Here is a 21,547-nt window from a genome sequence, read left to right on the forward strand (position 1 = left end):
AATGAAACAGATAAAGTGAAAACATCCATTGCATCACTCACATTAATCAGACAGAGTCAGCATTAGCTTCTAAAGTTAGAGACAGAAAACAAAAAACAAAAAAACAGGAATAAGATTTTTTGATGATTGAATATATAGTAAAAAAAAATCAATTACAGAACAAAATGTTGGGGAAAAAGTAGATTTGTAAAAAATTGATAACATTGTTGCAGACTTTCTCAGTATGGATGCAAGATGAGAGCAGATTCGCCGCTGCTGATCCATGTTGTCATTATCCTTTCTGTATTACAAATATAAGCATTATAATATTGTATGGGTATAATAATAAAAAAAAATTCTTAAAGATAAGGAATATTACATTTTTTCATGTCATCACGCTTTCTCCTGAATCGTCTGTTGCAGCAATATTATAATTGTTCACCAGTGCTCCAATAAACTCTGCGTTCATGAAGGTTAATGTTCAGGTTTTTCATGAAGATGTATTTCACTGCACAGTGAGGCGTTTGCACATACTGAGCCCTCCCTCACTCATGAAAATTGTGTGTACACTTAGAGCACCACACACTTAAGTAACGCTTATGTTAATTAGTGGAACATGATAACTTAAATGCAGCTCAGATTTTGTTGGACAGCATGAAATATTTATTTTTACGTGTGCGCTAAAAACTGCCAAAGCTTCACAACAGCATGGAGCTTTTACGCGTATATTGTAAAGTTTGTCCTGCGCTCTTTCCGTAGAGATCGTTATGCTTGGCGATTTTATTTATTTTTATTTTTTTTGTCATTTTGCATAGTTTTTACACAAACCTAATTTAATACTATAGTAATACTAATAAATAAATTACACCTAATTTTCTTTTATTGGTGTTTTATTTTTTATTGTACTAACACGCGCAGCTTTAACACGTCCGTCATGTGAATCGTCACGAGACAACAGGAAGCAGGAACAACAACAGTGTGAGGATGCTGCTGCTGCTGCTGCTTTGACACTTTTCTACTCTTCGTTTTTCATTTGCACAAGCCAACAGATAACTATGAGCTCTATTATAAAGGAAACACAAAGGTGAGTATCTTTTTTATATATCTTTTTTTTTTTTTTGTTAGTGAGATAGACACGTTTTCCAGCGTACATGTAGCCCAAACCAGAGACACGAAGGCTCTTTGAAAGTTGTCCATAACGTGATTTTGGTCGTAAATGGACTCTTTAAAAATTAGCTTCTTCTTACTATTTTCATGATCAAACTTATCTTTTTTTTTAAAAAACTGCTTTGCTCTTTTAAGGGTAAAACACGTCGCTTTGTGCCAATTTGCTTTCCACACACCACCCAGTAGGAGAGACCTGACCCTCCCCCTGTGGTAGCAACAATTATAGTGCAAAAATATCGGAGCGAAAGCAATCTTCAATAACTGTGTAACCTCTAACTGTAATCAGACTGAGATACTGGGAGTCCACTTGAGGATCATTTAAGGGGGCTTATGTGTAATACTTCTATAACTGTAAATGATAAGTTCACAACTTACTTTGCCAAAAGGGAATTCTCTAAATGTTGACGGGTTGAGCAAACAAAGCACTTGTGATTGTGTGTAATTTCAAATCACACACAGGAATCACATATGACAAATCCTCTGATTTTTGATTGAAGTGAATAAGTGGCCTAAGTACTTTAGGATTTCAGTTAATGAATATTCAGATTTTTGATTAATGTCCTGATTGTTATTTTTGATTAACTGATGAATAATTTTTTTCTTTTTGCTGGCAGAAAATTGTGAAAATACTTTTTCCCATCATTCAAGATGCCTTTAGATTACAAAACAAATGCTTATTAATTTTCAGTTCATTGGCTGATTGATCAACTGATTGCTGCAGAGCCAAATTGTATATTATGCTGTGTATTATATAATATATTACCTTTACCTTAATTTTTAGGCACATATAGATAGCTCAAGATGTCGTCATGAAATTGTACTGTATAAATTACATTTACTTTGCAGAAGCCTCTATGGCTGTCTGCCCAGTATTCTTAATATTCAGATATCTAAAATATCTAATATATTCCATTCTTTTCTCACCAAACAGCATTAAAGAAGCAGTAACTCTCATCAACGCCATTGATGGGAACAAGTTCTCCAGGCTGATCTCTCGTATTATACAAAAGCTTCATTTGAAGGTACTGTGACTGTACGGTGTGATGCGTACCAAAGACAAGAGGCTTTTGAGGCTTGTGCAGTACAAGCGTAATGACTTACTGGAGCGTCAATCAGACTTGGCTCTAATGAATGCACATACAAGGCTGACCCTGTTAATCAATCTGCTTTTTCCATATATTTATAATTAAAATGTTTTTGTGCAATTATCCATGAGGGCATTTGCATCAGTCGATTGAAGTTTCTCAAAAAAGGATGCCTCAACAGTAGAGAAAAGTCTTACATTTTATTTTTAAAACGAGGCAAAAAATTTTTTCTTGCTTGCACTACGCAGTTATGTAACTAAGATTGCTGCTGTGACTTTTGGCTGTTGGGGGATATTTGACTATCAACTGAAAATGTTGCCTCAATAATGTCTTGTGCTGCTGGAGGTTGGTTATCCCTCTTTGTGGAGTTTCCATCAGAATCATTAGACTTGAAATAACTCTCACTACTGTTGGCTACAGTTTGATAGAAAGTTCATCACTTTCATAATTGGCATGTTCTCCAGATTGGCACAAAATTAAATGAGCTTTAATGAATGATCACTTTCATTATGCACAACCATCCCAGGTCCAGGTCCGGATTGAACTAATATAATTAGTTTAATTGTTAGCACAAAAAAAATAAAAATGAATAATGTTGGGCATGTGCCCCTGCTGCTTTTAATTCATACTTTGTTCTATTTGACCATATTTAGATGTTGCATTTATTTAAAACAGAGACATTCTTAATGTTATAAGTTTGACCTAAACCTTTGCTGCTTTGCGAAGCCAAAATATATCTTCTGTGAAAGAGGTCTACTCATGTTGCAAAAATACTATGTAAAATGAACTCATGTGATGTCATTTAATTTAATCTTACAATACCTTCATCATTGCTGTGATAGTTATTGGTTGCAGTGTGAAGGCCATTTGCTTTTTGGTATATTATGTATAATATATGAAAGCATACTTTGAAAACAGTGATTTTTTTTTCAATGCTCTTTTCCCATCAACACAGTAAATTCTCTATTGTTCACAGGGAGAGCGGACATTCAGTGAAGAAGAGGAGCAGAAACTTCAGGCTGCTCTTTCATTAGATAAACAAGCTCTTAATCTTGTCCTGGAAACAGTTGCCTTCATACTAGAGCAGGTGAGGTTATGTAATTTGTCAGCAAGATTAAGCAAAAAGAGATGAACTGATAAGCAGCAAACATGGTAAAGAGAAGGGGCCAGGGAAGGAGCCATTCAAGTTTTAGGCAGATCTCGATGAATTACAATTTTTATTCACTCTGAAGTCTGTCGTATATTTTTTGGCAATGACCTTGGCAGAGATCTGTGGTCTCTCAGTGCCCTTCTAGTTATAATGTCACTGAAATACAAATTTTCAGCTTCTGTTAAAATTATTTTTAAGGAAATATGATGGAGGAGCCCAAGTAAGACATCTTCCATTGCTTTAGATGTAGAAGATGTCTAAAAGTTATACAGTGCCCTCAAGTTTAACTTTAGTAGTGCAAGATGTAATTTTTACATTGACTTGCTTGCACGCATATAAAAAAAAAGCCACAAATGAGATCCAAGAAAAAGATAATCATGACTGAATGTCACAAAACATTAGTGAAAGTTTAAAAAAATCTGTTGTTGAAATTGTATATTTATATACATAAGAGCTTCTCTCTGAAGAAAACAGGGATGAGAAATTGTGAAGTTTTTGTGTAATGTATGTAGGTGGGGAGCCTCTTAATGTGGGTCACACTGTGGTCCTGTTTCTCCAGCAGGGGACACTGTTGTACTGGGTATTGTTGGATTTTTGCAATGTGTTTTGTTGCTCAGAAAAAGGACCTGAAATTGCACCTGCAAAGCATGCTTCTATTAGCGTCTATTTTTCGGTAACTGCTCTAACTCAAACCCTGCCTCCTTTGCAGGCGGTGTATCATAATGTGAAGCCTGCCTCTCTGCAGCAGCAGCTGGAGATGGTTCATCTAAACCCAGACAAGGCTGAAGTTTTCTGTCAGACTTGGGCCACAGCTGGACCTGAACTGGTGGAGAAGCTGAAGCAAAATATCTTTTCCCCAAATAAGGTACTAAAGACCATCTACACTGACAAAAACTTAATCCAAAGATGACCATATTTCTAAACCAGTGTAGAATTGATCCACCCCCGTACAGTAGTAGTATTACTAGCTACCTTTCTCTCACAGTTTTATCCATTATTCATTTCAGACATGATACTAAATTTAGAATCAGTGTCAGACTATCCACATGAAGAGTGCTTTTCTGTGAATTAATTCAAGCTGTTTGGTTGACAAAGAATTCACTCCCAGCTCACACAAAGTTGTCACATTGATTTTAAAACGTGTTCCTTTCCGTAACTTATTATTATGTGGTGACAGTTCAAACAGCTTTCATTTCAAAGCCAAGGGAATTAAGATCTCACAGATTAACTAACCAGCAGGTACACATCAGTGTCATTGTGCTGGATTTGTTGCTGCTGTCATACTTTCAGACATCTCACCAGCGTGTGTTTCACAAATTATCTTTCTCTCCCATGTGTTTGCTGCTTCCATCTTCTCAATTGAGAGCATTAGATGCTTTTCTTAGTCGTATGTGATCAAACTGTATATCCAGCTCTAATCTCAATACTGGTAACGAATGCATGTTTCAAGTTGATAAAGTATTAAACCAATTTTGAACTAATTTAAAAGAATTTATACAGCCTAACTGCTTGTACCTCATATTTTTAACTAAAATTAATTTTATCTAATAGCATTTCATTTTGAAATTCTTCTTGCACATATATACAGAAATGTATATGTATATATTTTTGCACCCAGCTATGGATTTCTATATATGTGTACATGAATCATCTGAAGTGGATTAGGATAAATTAGGGCGTGCTGTTTGAGACTTTTTTCATGGCCTCAGAAGTAAAAATTCAAATTCAACTTCCAGGCTTCAAAGTATAGTGATCATTGTTGGCTCCAATGCTCATTTGGATTTTTTTCCTCTGCTGGGATTGATAGGATGTCTAGTTTACATTTTTTTCTAATGGTTAACATTGTTGTAAACACATTCATTTATTAAGTCTTTTATCCATTAGATAATATTGAAATGCAATATATACATTTGCTTCAATTAATTGATTTCATTGAACAATTTCCAAGATGCAATTGTTTGCATATGCTGAAAATGAAAGTAACACTTTGGCATAGAGTTGTGATGTTTATTCATGCTAATGCTGATGTTGTTCCAATTATGAATAATGTGGCCCAGCCCTTCCCCACCTCACACCTGTCGTCTGATGCTGTGGAAGCATCCAGACCCAATAAGTCACACATGGTTTATTATTATTGCCTCTCTCTGCATCATAAAACACTTAACTGCTCAGCCTTGACTCAGTGCAGCTAATCTATCACAGTGCTACAGTTGACTTATGAGTTATCTCTCAGTAAATCAGCCAAGCAGGTGGAGAGTTGGGAAAAATGGACACCACAAGGCTTTTGCCTGATTTTAGCATAAATGGGGACTTTTTCACATTTGTAAATGTTACAGTGAGTAAATAAGTTGGATATAGATGTAAAAATATCCCACTTATCAAAGAATGAAAGTTTAATGAGGAAAAAGGACTAATTAAATATCAATGTATGTACATATATGCACAAACTAATATATTTTTCTTCCCAAACTTTACTTACATTGTTATTTTGTGGGAAATGTGTAACTTTTGAGTTTTTGTAAGTGTACATTTTTAAGTGTTAAAAGTGGGGCTTCCTTACAATTCCAGTATTATTAAAGAAAATCTGCATCATCTGTGTTTCAGCTGGAATATGTCGGTTGGCAGTTCAACCTGCAAATGGCCCAGTCAGCCCAAGCCAAACTGAAATCTCCCAGTGCTGTACTCCAGCTGGGACTCCATAATGAAGGGACTGAGGTATGAACACACACTGACTGTATGCATACTCAGGGAAATGATTGTTTTTATTGTTCTGCCTCTCTTATACTGTCACTTACCTATTAAACACATTCACTGCAGAAAACGTCAGTGATATCCACGGTAACCTGAGACCTTTTCTGTCTTTATGCCAAATGAGAAGCCTCTTCAGTCTGTCGTTCTGCCTTTGCTAATACATGGTAATCCCACTGGTGTAACTCTTGACCCAGAGGTAGATGTACATCTGGCTCCAGAGTAACTGTAGTGTAAAGACTGGCAACCATGGAGCTTGTTATCTGAAACCTCCAGAGTTTCTTTGTTCTCTTGAGAGACTTACTTTGTAGCTAGAATTGGACAGCATGTGCATTCATCGGATGAGCTTGTTGAACCTAGTATTAAATTGTCAATTGATGTGCAATGTCCAGACTTGTGTACAGCATGTTTCAGATTTGGTCTGCATGTTGCCTAATTGAAAAAGTTGCTGACGATTAGTTATGGATTCCTTCTTTATATTCTGATATGCTCAATATTTCCATTTAGATATTAGTGTCAATTTAAAGCAAAGCATCCCATAAAGGATTTTGAAGCAGCATCTTCATGAGGGTAGACTTAAATACGTATAGTTTTGACATTAAATTGCCTCGTAAAGCATTTCCCTGCTTCAACTCATTTGTATTCAGGAGTCTTTGTTTGGATCTCAATTAGCTAATGCTATGTAGTTACTGTAATAGCCAAGACCTCATGCACCTCCCTCACTCCCCAGTGGGACAGGGATTGCTTGGCAGCTGTAGCAAGAGGAGTGAGAACTCACAAACATAATTTTTGATTGATTGATGTTTGAAATGTCTTATCTTGACCTAATGTTTTGAGTCTTCTCACGTCAACATGAGTCCGTACCTGATGAGATAAGATTAAGTTCTGTTGGTGTTTGGACAAATATTTAAAATGTGTTCCACAGATTTTAAATACACCAAAGGACTGCTGAATGTTGGTCTGGAAATTTTTTAGTTCTTCCATTCAGGCATTTGTCTGGTTTCTTTTGAAGCAGTTTTTTTCCCCACAAAATGGTGGGACTGATTATCCCTCCAGCCTGGATAGTGTTGTTCCAGCTGACTAGTCAAGTGTCTTTTTTGCACACTGCTTTGCATTCAGTCCCTGGAGAATGCCTAAATGTGGAATTAGGTGTGACATATTCAAATTGCCGCCATCTCAAATTTGAGCCTATAGGTGTAAGCTGGAAAAATATATGTTTTTCTTTATCTTGGCGAATGCAACAGAAGAATATTCTTTTTTTGTTTTCGTCTATTTTCTGCTGGGTTTTCCCTAGGCTAGCAAAAGGGGGCATTAATTTATTTAAATCCACTTACACAATTCCTCTTGTGGGAGGAGATAGCTGGTGGGCAAAAACAAGGCTGGTTAAAAGTGTGGGGGTTCAACTTCAATGAATGTTGCTGGGTGTGCCTGTTGTCTGGTAAACTGCAGGGGGCACTGTTGTCCCAGGTTGGAAAACATCCCTCGGGCGCAGTGAAGTAGCTCTTAGATGGATAGGATAGCTTGTTTAACTTTGTATAAAGGCAGTTTGAGTGAGGTTTTTTTTTTTATTTCCACCCATCATTGTTTCCTTATTATGGTGACTATGTTTTCTTCCAAACTCACTGAGAATCCTGCAACCTCTGAAACGTCAAATCACTGTGATGACTGAGAAGTAAATTAGTAGTAAATAGAAATGAAATTCAGCTGCAAGTGTCATACTAATTACAGAGCAGATTTATAACACCCTCACCACAAAGTGTCTAAAAGAGAGGAGGAGGCAAAACTGCAAATATGAGAAATTAAAGGATTAAAGTTAACAGAGGACAAGAAGGGTGGAGGGATATAATGAAGATGAGCTGAAAACAAATGAAAAAATACATAGGGAATAACATAATGAAGATGAAGAGGACAACGAAAGAAAATGAAAGAGAAGGAGAAGAGGCAAGGGTGGCCGTCTGTATATTATTGATTGCTTGGAGCCCAAATGGAGAGTTAGAGACTCTCCCATCTGACCAGCCTCCTGCTTCATTAGCACTCTCCCTGAGGAGGAAGAAGAGGAGGAGAAGGAGGAGGAGGACTGCCAGAGAGCCTCACATTTTCCTTCAGTGAGCAATATGTGACATACAGTATATCAAAAGTACAGTGAAGGAGATGTTTGAAAACAAATTTAGAAAAATCCCTGAACTACAGTTTAAGATAATCCATACTATTTGAATGTAATTGTTTATTATTGGAGATTTTTTTTTTCTTCAAAACAGTTTCCCCTTCTGTCTTCAAAACATGTGGTCTAACAACATGTATTGAAAATATAGAAATAGTTGTGTCCGCTTTCATGTGGGAGTCACCCATCACAGGGAAGCAGCCATTTCCTTAAAATGAATTTTTATCTGGCTCAGTGTAAAGTTGATGTACTGCAGAGAGCATGGCAGTCCCTCTGCACACAGGTAAATGTCCTCACATCTGCCCCTTAGCTTTTTAAGACCGACATCTCTGCTTTATCCCCAGAAGGATGAGTTGAAATGGCCTCATTCAGTGTAGGTACAACACGAGACCTGTTGCAATAGCTTGTTTGCTATCCCAGAGGAGAAGCAGCTGAGACAGAAAAAGACTTAAGTGATCCGTTGTCAGTGGGGGAAAAAATAGAAAAGAAACAGGATCAGAGCGCAGGATAAAACGGAGAAGATTGGGATGCAGAAGAAGGTGATGGGAAGGACAGAGAACGGAGATGAGGAAAACGGGAGAATGACAACAGAAAGATGACATTGGGAGAGGATAAAGATGTGGAGGAGGGGGAGGTGGCAGCAAAGATGAAACATTCTGAGGAAAGTAGGGAGATTTGTTTTTTTTTTTTTTGCAATTCACTGTGGCACATACGAAGTGTGGAATAATGGTGGTATTGATTTCAGCACATGTAGTGGCGCCGGTAATAAAAGTTTGAATTGGATGTTTCATTACCTCGGACAGTTACAGTCACAGTTATTAATTGTTTTCCAAGTTTTCCATTCATCAGCACACAAAAAGCACCAGGAATCTGTGTTTTTATCTTCTAAGCATGCCGAACGCTCAAATGTAGTTATTTTCAAACTGTACAAACTTTTACATATTTAACTCTCAATCTATCTATTTTAATATGCTGTCTGCGGAGATTTGGTCTTTGTGGGATTAATTTATTAAGAGACAATAAAAAACTGATAAGAGGCTTTCTGCCCTGTACGCGGCGCATGTTTATCCTCGCCTGATTGAGTGTTTGTGTCTACATGTCTACTTTCTCTAAATTTTAAGCTGCTGAGCTTCACCTTCACTTTATTTTCATTCTGCTCAGGATCTTATGCTCAGGAGAACTCAAAAACAGTTTGCTGCATGAGGATTATAGATGAAAGAAAGATTCAGATGTCACAGGCCACAACAAGGTGTAGGCCTGTGTCCCTCTCTATCATTTTGTTCCTCTTTTTTCACAGTATCCATTTGCCCTTTTATTCATAATCATGCAAGTAGATTCTCTGATGTTGCTTTAATAAGTCTGAAAGTTGAATTCCCTTGCCAGTCGTGGTGACTCTGTCTCTCTCTCTCTCTGTGTCTGTCCTGTGGCATTAGAATGAGTCACAGCTCTGCGGGCCAAGGATGGGGTGACATTTATAATACAGAATATCCACTTGCTAGTCAGCCACCTTCGATTTCAATATTTATTGTGGCATGCTAACCCGCAAAGTCATGGGGTAAGAGCAAGGGAGCTAATGTGGCTTCTGCATGCTGGCTCAGACTTCAAAGGCTGGGCTATCTGTAGCTCTGACTTGATGTGAATTGATAAAGAAAAGCTCTTTTGAGTTTAAAGCCACAAAAGGGAAAAATGCTTACAGCAGTTTTAAGACACTTTAAGACAAAATCCCAAACACATTTTTGTAATGTTCCTCCTATGGCCCCTGAACATTTGTCAGCAAGGACAATTTTCTCCCAGAGCAATCATCTCCACTTCACTACATGGGACTTTAAAGTTGCAGAATGACTTCATTGTATTCTTGACTATTTTATCAGCTGATTTATTTATAATCAAATGAGTGTTTCTTTAAAGCATGCATGTGAAATTCCAGATTTTCTTTGCTTTTTCTCCTCAACAGATTTTTTGAGGGCAAAACAAGCACTCTGAAAAAGTAATTTCACTATGTAAAGATTTGCATTTTTCACATTTATGATATAATATGGGTTAATCAATGGAATGGTTTTTCAGAAATTGTAGTGAGGGACGAGGGAGTAATTAGTATGTATAATAATAATAAGCTGCAGCCCGTCTCCCTCCTGCCACAGGGAGATCAGAGGTTAGAGATCGGGGTCTCCACCTCAGAGATGGTGGAGATACAATGTTTGGCTGCAGGCATTTTCACCTAACTTGAGTGAGAGGCTTAATTTTTTCACTATCTATTCCTCAGTAATTGTGCATTTTCTATCGAGTTCAAAACTGAAAAGAGCAGCTAACACAAGTCTCTGTTGATTGTCACAACTAGTCAAATCAATATATTGACGTACAAAACTGAAGATTGTCATCTGACCATTTATTGGTGCTCCTGAAAAGAGAACATAACTTTATTTTTCTTCAGCTCTCGTTGTTATATGATGCAAAAGTATTTTTCAGTACATCATAAAATCATTCACTTATTCATTCATTCATTTTCTATTGCTTATCCGTTTTCGGGTCATGGGTCACTCGCAGGTCACACTGGGTGAGGGTGGGGTACACTCTGGACAGATCATCAGTCCATCACAGGGCCAACACAACCACTCACACTCAGACCTACGGACAGTTTAGAGTCACCGGTTAACCAAAACATGCATGTTTTTGGACGGTGGGACGAAACCCATGCAAGCACGGAGAGAACATGCAAACTCCTCACAGAAAGGTCCCAGGCCAGGAATCGAACTCGCAACTTTTTTTTGTGGGGCAACCACAATAACCACTATACCGCTGTGCTGCCCATTTTCAGTACAGGTTGGACTTTAAGAAAAGCTCGTTTCAAATTTTAGTAGGGATGACTGGATGCGTCATTGTACTCCTGCTGTTATAAATGGATTAAAGCACAGGTGCACCTGAATTGTCAGACCATTGTGTAAAGAATTTTTGACAAATTTACATTAATCCGCCTAAGCAGACGTTCTTCTCCATGTTCTGGCAAATTATTTTTTTTTTAATTAATGCCAAAAATAAATGTCATAAGGCAAATCTTTCTTCTCACTTTCTCCTATTTGGGACTTATTCATGAGTGAATCTTCCATTTGTTATTTGAAATTTTTGTGTCAAGTAGTCCCTAGCTAGCTCTGAGTTATAAGCCAACTTATTCTAGTTTGTGAAAAACCTGCTTGTTTTTTGTTATCAAAGCATCAAACATGAAAGACTTTTCTTCTTGTGATTCTAATTTATATTCTCTGTTCTGGCTTTCAGTTCGAGTGGTGTAATCACAGAGGAATGGAAGCTCTTTGTTTAAAACCACACAATTCACGCTTGCATGAAAACCCTCTTACACTCATACAGACATACTGTGCTGGCCCAATACAGGCTATAAAACTTAATTTATTAATACCGTGTGATGGGGAATGCAATTAAACATCCCATTTTAACTTCTGCGAAGAGGTGCTGTGATCAGAGGCTCCCTGAACATGCCTCCCTTCCTCACGTGTCCCCATCAACCTGTCGTCACGAGCAACAGGCCAAACTTTGAACACAACTCAAAGCTCACCCAATGAGATCCTGCCTCCCAATTTACAACGAACTTGGGAGTAGATCCAACCTTTTCATTTATCATTTGAGGGATTACATGGCCTGATCAATATATTGGAGGGCTCTGATGTAAATGCTACCATGCTCAAATCCTTCACACTAAGCCACCCACCAGCCAGGAAGGACAAAGCCAGCTTTGTCTCAATCTCTACTTGCCTTGCTCTACATGTCCCAAGATGCTTTGTTGCTTTGTGTGCACATCTTTTTAAGGGTCTCCCTTTCTCTCTCCATCTTTCTGTCTTGTTCTCCATCTCTCCCCCGCCCTTCCCACTGGTGATTTGTTTTTCTTCTCTGGGATTTGGGATCCCATTCATTCAGAGCACATTGTTAGGCTCTTATCCATTCCAGAGGATGGGCCCCGAGAGGCAGAATGGGCAACTGTGGGTGCCTCCCCCCCCCTCCACCCCACCACCTCCTCACCACCCCACTCCTTGCTCCTTGCCATACAATGATGTCATGGCTTTTATTAGCTCCGGGGGTACCCATTGATTCTTTCTCCCTATTACACACACTCTATATCTACCTCTTCCACCCACCCCACCTCCCCCCTAACCTCCACTTCTGTTTTCCTCTGCTAGTCCTTTTCCTAGATTCTTTTGCCACTTAAAAGGCGCCATGGGGATTTGGGGATGTTTGGATGTTGTTTAGCACACCCACAGAACATGCTTGACACCCAGATAGGGAAGCCATCAACCCCACAAATCCAACTGCAACTCCCATTTAAATCTCATTGATTTAACATCCTTCTTTTACTATCACATCTCCCACTCCTGTGATCAGCTTTTATTTCTCTAATTATTCATTTTGTTTTGTCTCACATCCAGTTTGTGAAATAATCATTAATCCCTTGATAATGTGGTGCCACTTTACCATTGCCAGATGTGCATTTGCCTCATTTTTTTCTTTCTTCTTTTCAGTTTTTTGTTGCAGTTTATTTTCGAGATGCTGCTCAGCCTCTTGGCTGAACTGTGCCAGGGTGAGAAATCTATTTCACTTTAAACAAGACACACTGATTGCAGAAGCACAGAGCCAAATCACATCCATTCATTCCAGTGAAAGTTGGCTGATAGGCATACACCGGGTAAAAAGGCTGGGCTCCTTCATGAAAATGCCAAATATCAGTAATAATTCAGACATTATCGGATCATGAACAGGTTCAGGTATGTATTCATGTGGTTTCTGGGGCTTTAATTGTTGTAGCATTCTTTTCTCTTATGAATTGTGTTGCGCCTCACGCTGACAACTGTTGTCTTCGTCAGCTTGTATCCCGTTTTGACAGGATATAATGACAATGAAAGGATATGAGCCATAGGCCTCTTCCCTTCCTTGAAATAATGATTTTAATGAGAGGGTTGGAGCTTGGCACTGTTGTCATCCGACATGCAGTGATAGGGCACAGAGTGCTTCCTTCGCCTGTATCAACGAATTCACCAGTGTCTTACAAAACACCCAACCTCTTTGATGTTACAGTGGGATCTGACTTTTTTGTTGAAAGGTAAATTATTGCTTTAGAGAACAGGTTCACAGTGGCTTTCACAGTAGCCAGTATTTGGTAAAGGGGTGGATATTACTTAAGATGTTGCATTTTTATGCGTTCAATACGTTTCGTTGCTTTCAACACTTTGGACCACAAAATTGTAAAAGGACCAGCCATGCAGAGCAATAGCAGCAGCTTCGATCCTCAGTCTCCACACAGGATTTGTTCAGGCACAGTAGTGAGTCTGGGTCTCTGGAGTTTTGGCACTGCTCAGAGCAGAATACACAGTCACTGTGGTTACAGACATAAAACTGAAGAAAATGGTCGTAAAGTGTAAAAATACAATTCGGCAAAGAGAGTGAAGCATGAGAGAAGCACCAGATATTATTCCTGAGTTCATTAAAATGCATCTGCTCCATCAGATGCACAAGAGACGGACAAAAGATAGTGAAAACCTGTGTAGGCAAGACATAAGGGCAAGTAATAAAAACATGACTCATGTTTTAATTTCACAGATGGAATCACATTTTTATTAAAATTTTTCAAACACAAGCGGCCTACAAGATTTTTTTTTTTTTTTTCAGAATTAAATCCCAGGCAAAACGATCAAAATTATACTTGTAATTGGTAAAAATGTAATTAAAGCACAAGTAATTAGGACAAATCCGACGCAAATTTTATGCCAACTTTTGGTACTTCATTCTAATTCCAACAGTGCACTGCTGTCTTATTTTGACATGGACTGAAGAGAACTGCCAAGGAAGGGAAAGTCTAAAATTGTCTTCTGTCATAAATGATATTTATTTGTTAATGACAGTAAATTCATGTGTGGATTTGAGTTGTTGGTTGGTGATGAAACGTTACTGCTTTATTAGAGAGGCTGCTGATGTCGTCTCCTGCAGGCTGTACCGTAAACTTTCCCTGACTCTCCTTTTATCTCTCTCTCACACACTTAGACGCACACATGCATGCACATTTTTGCCAACTCCCCCTTTCCTTGTGTATGAGAACGACAGTGTCTACATACCATGGGTGCATAGGCTCGGTGCCTTGGCAATCTTCAGGCTCTGCCACATAGGGGAAAAACAGGCCTTACAGTTGTGAATAGCAGCCATTGCTCGTCTTATGCGCTCTCTCTCTCTTTGACACACACACACACACAGCTCAGTTGCCCAGGATCCCCACTCAAAGTTTTTGCCAACCTAATACATTAACATGCATACTGTTTCAAAATGAGGGTCTTGGCTGAAGGGGTTGAGTGCCACTTATCCCAGAACCTGGCACCCCGTAAGTTAAGGCTCCCGCTACAAGATGTTGCCTAGCTTCGGCTTTTATTCAAGCCACCCCACACACATTTACAAGATTAAGGTTTGACACAGCTTTTTCAAACCATGTTGTAGTAAGCAGATTCAGAGTTGAAGTTTGATCAAAAAAGTTTGACTTTTGACTTGGCTTTTTTTTTTTTTTTTTTAAGCAGCGATATATGTTCTGGAGTAATACAATACCAAAACAGCCAGAAGCTAGAGTGGATGTGTCTAATATTACTTCACATCATGCATGCATTCCATATCTAGCCAGTGAAGCTCTCGCATAGTGGCTTCTTCAGTCAGAACAACTTTTCCCGACCCTGAGTTTATGAGCTTGGCAGCAGAAGCTGGTACATGACAAGGCATCTTTCCTCTTCCTCCATATCAGGCAGCGGTAACTAGCTGCCACCACCATAATCATCTTGTTATGGCTCACACACGGCTCGTGTTCCTTGGCTTCTTTATCTTGGCACTCGAGCTGTTGAGTGTCTCCATTCTCCTTGGCTCTGATTTAGATGCTCTTAAACATGGAGATTTATTTTGGGTTGCTGTGGCAGAAAGAGGTGGATCAAAAGAGGAATCAGATGGTCGAGACACAGGTGTCAGATGGGGAAACTCTTTACTCACAGTGGCCCTACTAACAATGTAGTCAGAGACAAAGAACCCACATTACAGAACATGGCATGACTTTTTATACTAAAGACAGGCCCTGTGTGTGTATTGGGTGGGTAGGCTTCATCCTGTTTACCAGACGTTTTGGTCATCACAACTTGTGTGGTGTTCGTCACTCTTTCCCAACGCTCCAGATGTTTTCTACGGGTTGTTCTGACCTGTTTGGCGCCACTACAGGTAATGGTGATCTGGCTCTCACATTGACGCCTGAACAGGGTCAAGGCCCCTGGGTCCTGTCACTCCCCTACAGGGTTTAAAAACCACGCAGGTATGAATTTTAGGAACTGTTTGAAAATTGTAAAATAGTAGAAATGAAAGTATAATATGTTTTCCACTATACCGAATTTTGCATTGCAGTTGATAGAAAGCAAAACTGTTGAATTGTAGATTGAAATTGAGTGAAACTTTACTCTGCTTAAACATCGGAGGAGATACAGCTGTGTGCTAGAAGTTGAAATAATCTTTTATTTTAAAGCTGTAACCCTTGAGATTTAAACACTGGTTGGATTACAACTGCTACGGCAGTAAGTACTCCTCAAGGTTACTTTGTCAGGAGATAAAACTGAGGAGCATCTGGTGTATTAGTTTACAGAGCAGGCAAACAAGCTCATGTTATTTAAATAACCAAGTTTGACAGTGATCAGTCATGAGTGACTATTATTGGGTCTTCTGGTGCATTCTGCTCGTCCTAGCTACACATACAGCAGAGCATGGTACCAGAAGCTCTTTACCTTGCTGAAAAGTTGGAGTCGTGCAGCTCTCCATGTAGCAACTAACTGGGGCTGCACCTTTTCCATTACTCTACGAAATTTCAAACTTATTTTGGATGAATGATCACAATGCCAACCTCAGTGACAATAAATATGCTTTACATGTTGGCTATGCCATGTTTCAGTAGTTAAATGCTGAATGAACACTAACTACTGGAGCTGTAATTATTCCACACTAATAAATTGGATGGAATTGCTGAAAAAAGTATGTATATGTATATAAATTACAGCTGTAACTTAAATCGAGTCCTTACCAGTTGTTGATAATGCACCGTTTTTGTCGTCACAGTTATTCATCTATCAGAGAGAGGAGGACATTGAAATATATTTTGCCATTGTTTTGACGAATTATGTCAGCATACATGTCAGATGAATCCTTATTGGTGTGGGCATGGCCTAAATTCAAAAGTTGAAAGGCTCGAGGGTTGAGCTTAAAGTCTTGTAAACATTAAGCCTTGGATAAATAGTCTGCAGAGGCAGAGCTCCTTCTGCCCACGGATAAACTGCCAGGCCTAGTCATTCCAATTTAGGTTCTGCCAGTTTTTAGGTGCTTAATGGGATTTGTTTCCTTTTAATGTTTGCACTATTCATTTAGGAGGTATGGGAGGTGTGAACAAACAATGTGAGCACTGTGGTGTTTCCAAACATTTCTTCTTTCTTAGTTAAATGCCATTCAAAGTAGAATATACTGTAGTGAACATCTTTCTTTTGACCTTCAAATCAGTAGAAACCTCTTGTCTCCCCCTGCCTGTGATTCAGTCTCTGTATGTTTTTATTTCTTTACTGATCACTTTCCTTACTGGCTTGTGCCTCTCATCATTCTCTGTATATTGACTAATGACCTTGTTTCTGATTTTCTTTAATGCTCCTCACAGTTTAAATAAGTCTCTGTAGTGAGACATACTTATGGTACATATACCTATGGTATGTAAGACAACAGTGGCTTCTGTGGCAGTTCATATTGACTCTGGACTGGAGTTTCTTTGTATATGAGGAGCAGCACCCTTTTTGCCATATGGGGGTGTTGGAGAGGAGGGCTTTGGTCTATGAGACTATATTGCAGGTCATGGCAATCAATACTACACAAATCCTGCCTTCCCTGGGCCTGTAGCTACAGTTTCAGATTAGTGCATGTAAGCTGCAGTACTGTTCACACCCAGGCCTCTATTGTGAGCATGGCAATGTTTTGATGCTGCAACCTTTATTAGACTTATTTCTCCTTTCCGTCGAGCACATTTACATTTTCCTACCAGTGTGCTCGAACACTCAGAAGTTTTCCTCTATTCCTCTGCTTTCTGTTGCGAAACCCACTTATTGTTGCTCGCTGTTTGAGTTGAAGAGAATGAATGAGAGGAGAAACAGACTGTGTTGCAGTTGGAGAGAAAACTATTTTTGGCTCTAAAGAATGAGTCACAGTGACATACGAGTAGATAAGGAACGATCCTTCCATCACTTACGAAAAGTCACTTCTCCCTCCCCATCATTGCCACCTCCACACCATTTCCCATTTCTCACCATCATTAAGTGGTAAGTTGCCATCTTTACAGTCACTCATCTGTCTTTTTTCAATATGTGACGTCGCTCTTTTTAACCCCTGCCCCCCTCCCCTTTAAGCCCTCCATCTCTAATTTTCTTTGGTTCTCAATGAACATACCCCCATCCATCTGAACCTTTTGTGTCTGTGATAATTGGAGCATCACACTGATAGCTAGAACCCCTGGCAGTTTGTGTGTTTAGAGAATCACGTATGTCTACTGCTGTTAACTATTTGAATTAGCGTAGTAAGTACATGTCTTGCGATGATGTAGATGGCTGAAACAGAGGCTCACGGCAGCAGGTGTATGGAAGGCCCTATGGAACTGTCATAATATCTCAATGCACTGAATAAATATATGCAGTTGTAATGGCCTGTCAAATTCTGGTAGAGACTGACACGTGGTATCAACATTAAGAGCAAAAGCTGTATCCTCGGGAAAATGTAGGGATTAGATTTGTTTGTTAATACTATTCAAATATTCCTTGCATTTAGTACAAATTAGAAATTATTTACACTTTAAATTAATTTAATTATTACGTATTGAATGAATCCTTAATGGTAGTCAGTTTGCATCAAATAGAGTGCTTATGGGATTATCAGCCTCTGAAACACCCTTCTTTGTTCCCATCCAACAAGTTTTGCACCTTTCCAAAACAATCAATCCTCAAGTTCTGTCATGAGCACCTTCGAGCAGGGGCTGCCTAACAGCATGTGAAGATTTCCCTGCATCAACCAAGTCATCTTATACCTGTCATCTGGATCATCAAACGGTTACTTTTTCTTGAGAGGTAAGGCAGCGTGTCCGTGTCCCGACAATTACTGATGACTAACCTCGCTACTTCACTTTAGTGCTACTTTATGCATTGAATAAATCTTTGTGTTATTATCAGCGTTTGAACTTTAGCAGACTGGTTGCTCATTTCTATTAAAGGGATTACCTGCCAGCCTTTTTTTTTTTTTTTTTTAAATGGAAGATGCTTTATTTAGCAACGATGAGTATTGGGTATGACTAATGCGACAACCTTCTTCCTGTGTAGCACTGAGACAAACCTCAGCAGACAACAGGTATGAATCTTGCATTTTTCCTCTGGGAGTAACCGACGCTCGAGTGTCTAAATATTACATGATTGTCCTCCAAGTAAGTACGGGATGATTCCAGGTGTCTATCATAGCAAAAAAATATCGGGTAGTGTTGAAAGGCCCTTTGTTTCAGTATAGATGGCGCAGTGAATCACATTCGAACCTGTTCCCTGTCTGCCTGTCTATTTCCTGATAATTTGTGCCGGGGAAAATCCATCAAGACAAAAAGATAGAGAGAAAATAGTATCCCTTATTCCACTTGTAGCAGTTATCTGCCAGTCAGCCAATCTGTCTGCTATTTTATACAATCGAAATCAGTAATACCGCTTATTAGCTCCTTGTCGTAGCTAGCCAGCTATATTTTGTCTGCAGCTTTAGCAACTGTGTAAGTTCCTCTGTAGCTTTTCTGATGGGAGCTAAACACTGTTCTTTGTTTAGAGCTTTTGATATGAATAATGGATACAGGATGTTTCTCCGATATGTTCCATTCTTGCGCTTGGTATAACATCCACACACGTGCACCCAAATGAGAATGCTAGACACAATGCCAGCCCACGCAAATACAGAAAATAGTGCATTTTGACGTTAATGCATATAATTTCAGAGAAAATGTTTTTACATATAAGCAGGCAAATGAACAATGAACACGCACATTAGGTGGCATCTCGGGAAATTGTTCTGTTTTGTACTGAAGGCTTTTCAGAGTCGTTCACAATGCTCCAAATATACACAGCCCTGGAAATCTCTCGTTTTAGTTGCGTTTTTACTGCTGTCTTCAGATTCATACTTTTTACAATAACACACACACACACACACACACGCACATGTCCTTGTGAATTTGTTTCCCCAACCCTCATTAACATTAAATGAGTCCCAACATTACCCCAAACCAAACCAAAAACACTGTCTTAACACTCAATAGCTGCTTAAACTACAAATACAGTGAAACAGGCTCATACACTCTAACCCACATACACACACGTAGGTTGTAAGCAAGTGCTATATTGTTTTCTACTTTTTTTTTTTTTCCTCTTTTCTAACACAATGGAAAACTCAAACACATTCTCAGTTGCAGATTTTCACATTTCTTTTTGAACAGGGATATGGCCCATAGCAGATAGTGGGCCATAAATAAATAAATCTGGAGATTGGTCGCTGTTCATTTTGTTTCTCCTCTGCCATGCTGTGCCATTGTGTTACTTTGTCTGGTATGTGGGTGTCTACATGTGCATGTGTGTCGTTACTGTCAGTTACGACGTTCATGTTGATCCTAAAATGGACATTCTGGTTTCACATAACACAGCATGGATGATAGCATTAATTATGACAGCGAGGAATGTGGAAACTGATGGGTGGGGTGGGAAGCAGAAGAATCAGACAACCGTGTAAACTCAACATATTTGTAGGAGCAAACAAAAGTGAGTGATGACAAAACTTTCTCAACTGTCTGTTAGATATTACAGAAACACATCCCAGATGACCATCTGATTTTACAGTCTTTGTCTTTCTGTGAGCACATTAATATTGAAATTGTCCAACACTACAAAAATAAAACTCAAGTTGGAATGAAGAGGAATTTTCCTTTAAGAAGAGTTTCCACTCAGTTTATTTTTGCACGTTAAAGCTATGTTCAAACATAGTCCAGTCTATTTTTGGGTAACCAAGCGACAACTCCCAACTTGCCCAAAAACTTGTGCTGAACTCCATGATGTCATCAGGTGTCAAATCTGGAGGTTTTGTAAAGATAATAGTTTGTGATGGGTGATAAATGTGTCTGGATAAGCACCTCGGGTCATTTTCTGGGCGTAGAGACACATTTTGTGTTTGAGAACTGCTAAAACTACTGGGTAAGAAATCTCAAACAAAGCAAGTCCATAATAGGAAGCTCAATCCTGAGAGCGAATCCAGGCCTCCAAAGCTCTGACAATCTCTTAATTTCTCTTGATTTGGCATCGGGCTGTTATACATGATCACAAATATTTATTGGAGAATGGAAGCAGCGTGGAATAACAGATAAAATTGTAAATTTAACAATGTTCTTTTCAATGTCTGTACAAATTGACTAATGATAAATGTTGCTTACTGTGGCAGGAGTTATATTCTAAGGACATTAGTTGGCCATGATCTGCTGCTGCACTGCGACTGTTTTCTAAATGATATAGGAGGAGCACAGGGGGAACAGAGGAGTAAGCACTTTTGTTATCATCTTCTTGTCAGATCCTCACAACCACAGCCCTCTATTACACTGCTAATAATAGAGGCAAGCTTTATCACTTGGATCACTATCACGGTAGGAAAGAGAGTGAGAATGAAAGAGACGAGACGCTGCTGTGCAATATTGACAAAACTCACATTGTGATCCATTTTTTTCCAGAATACTGTAAAGAAGAAAGGAAGAGGACAGACAGGGAGCTCGAGATGCTATTACAGAAGGTCCAAAATGAATTCTTTTTTTGCTGAATTTTTGATTGGCACCCCAAAGAGGAACCATAGCAAAAGAATCTTCGTGCATGCAATCTCTGAACTGCGTAGCTTAAGATATGAGGGTGGAAAAAGGTGAAGCCAAGTTTTTTTTCTGAGTTTGAGTATTATCTACCAGTGCCAGTCTGGTAGAGATAGTGTCCCATCAAATGAGAAAAAAACAAGAACAGATTGGACTCGATAGCTTCGCTTCATCAAAACCGCTCCCACCCCTGAATCAAAGCCACACTTGTTTCCATGTGTTATCTGGTGTCGCCTCGGTGGTAACGCCAGGCTGATCGGTCTAGCTCGGTCTGATTGTAGAAGCATATTTGGTCAAAACAAAGC

At 39.0% G+C, this 21,547-nt stretch overlaps 1 protein-coding gene across 1 annotated transcript in view; it reads left to right on the top strand.

Moving 5' to 3' along the window:
- The first annotated feature begins 940 nt into the window (after positions 1–940).
- Positions 941–21,547, top strand: part of commd10 (COMM domain containing 10) — a 50,755-nt gene continuing 30,148 nt past the window's right edge. Inside the window, exons 1-5 of the mRNA XM_029510719.1 lie at positions 941–1,063; positions 2,078–2,168; positions 3,208–3,318; positions 4,091–4,246; positions 5,986–6,096. Of these exons, the coding sequence (XP_029366579.1) occupies positions 1,035–1,063; positions 2,078–2,168; positions 3,208–3,318; positions 4,091–4,246; positions 5,986–6,096 (498 nt within the window). The 5' untranslated portion in view covers positions 941–1,034. The remainder of the gene's footprint in view (positions 1,064–2,077; positions 2,169–3,207; positions 3,319–4,090; positions 4,247–5,985; positions 6,097–21,547) is intronic.

The sequence above is a fragment of the Echeneis naucrates genome, chromosome 9 (assembly GCF_900963305.1).
Source record: "Echeneis naucrates chromosome 9, fEcheNa1.1, whole genome shotgun sequence".
In the NCBI taxonomy this organism is placed as follows: Eukaryota; Metazoa; Chordata; class Actinopteri; order Carangiformes; family Echeneidae; genus Echeneis; species Echeneis naucrates.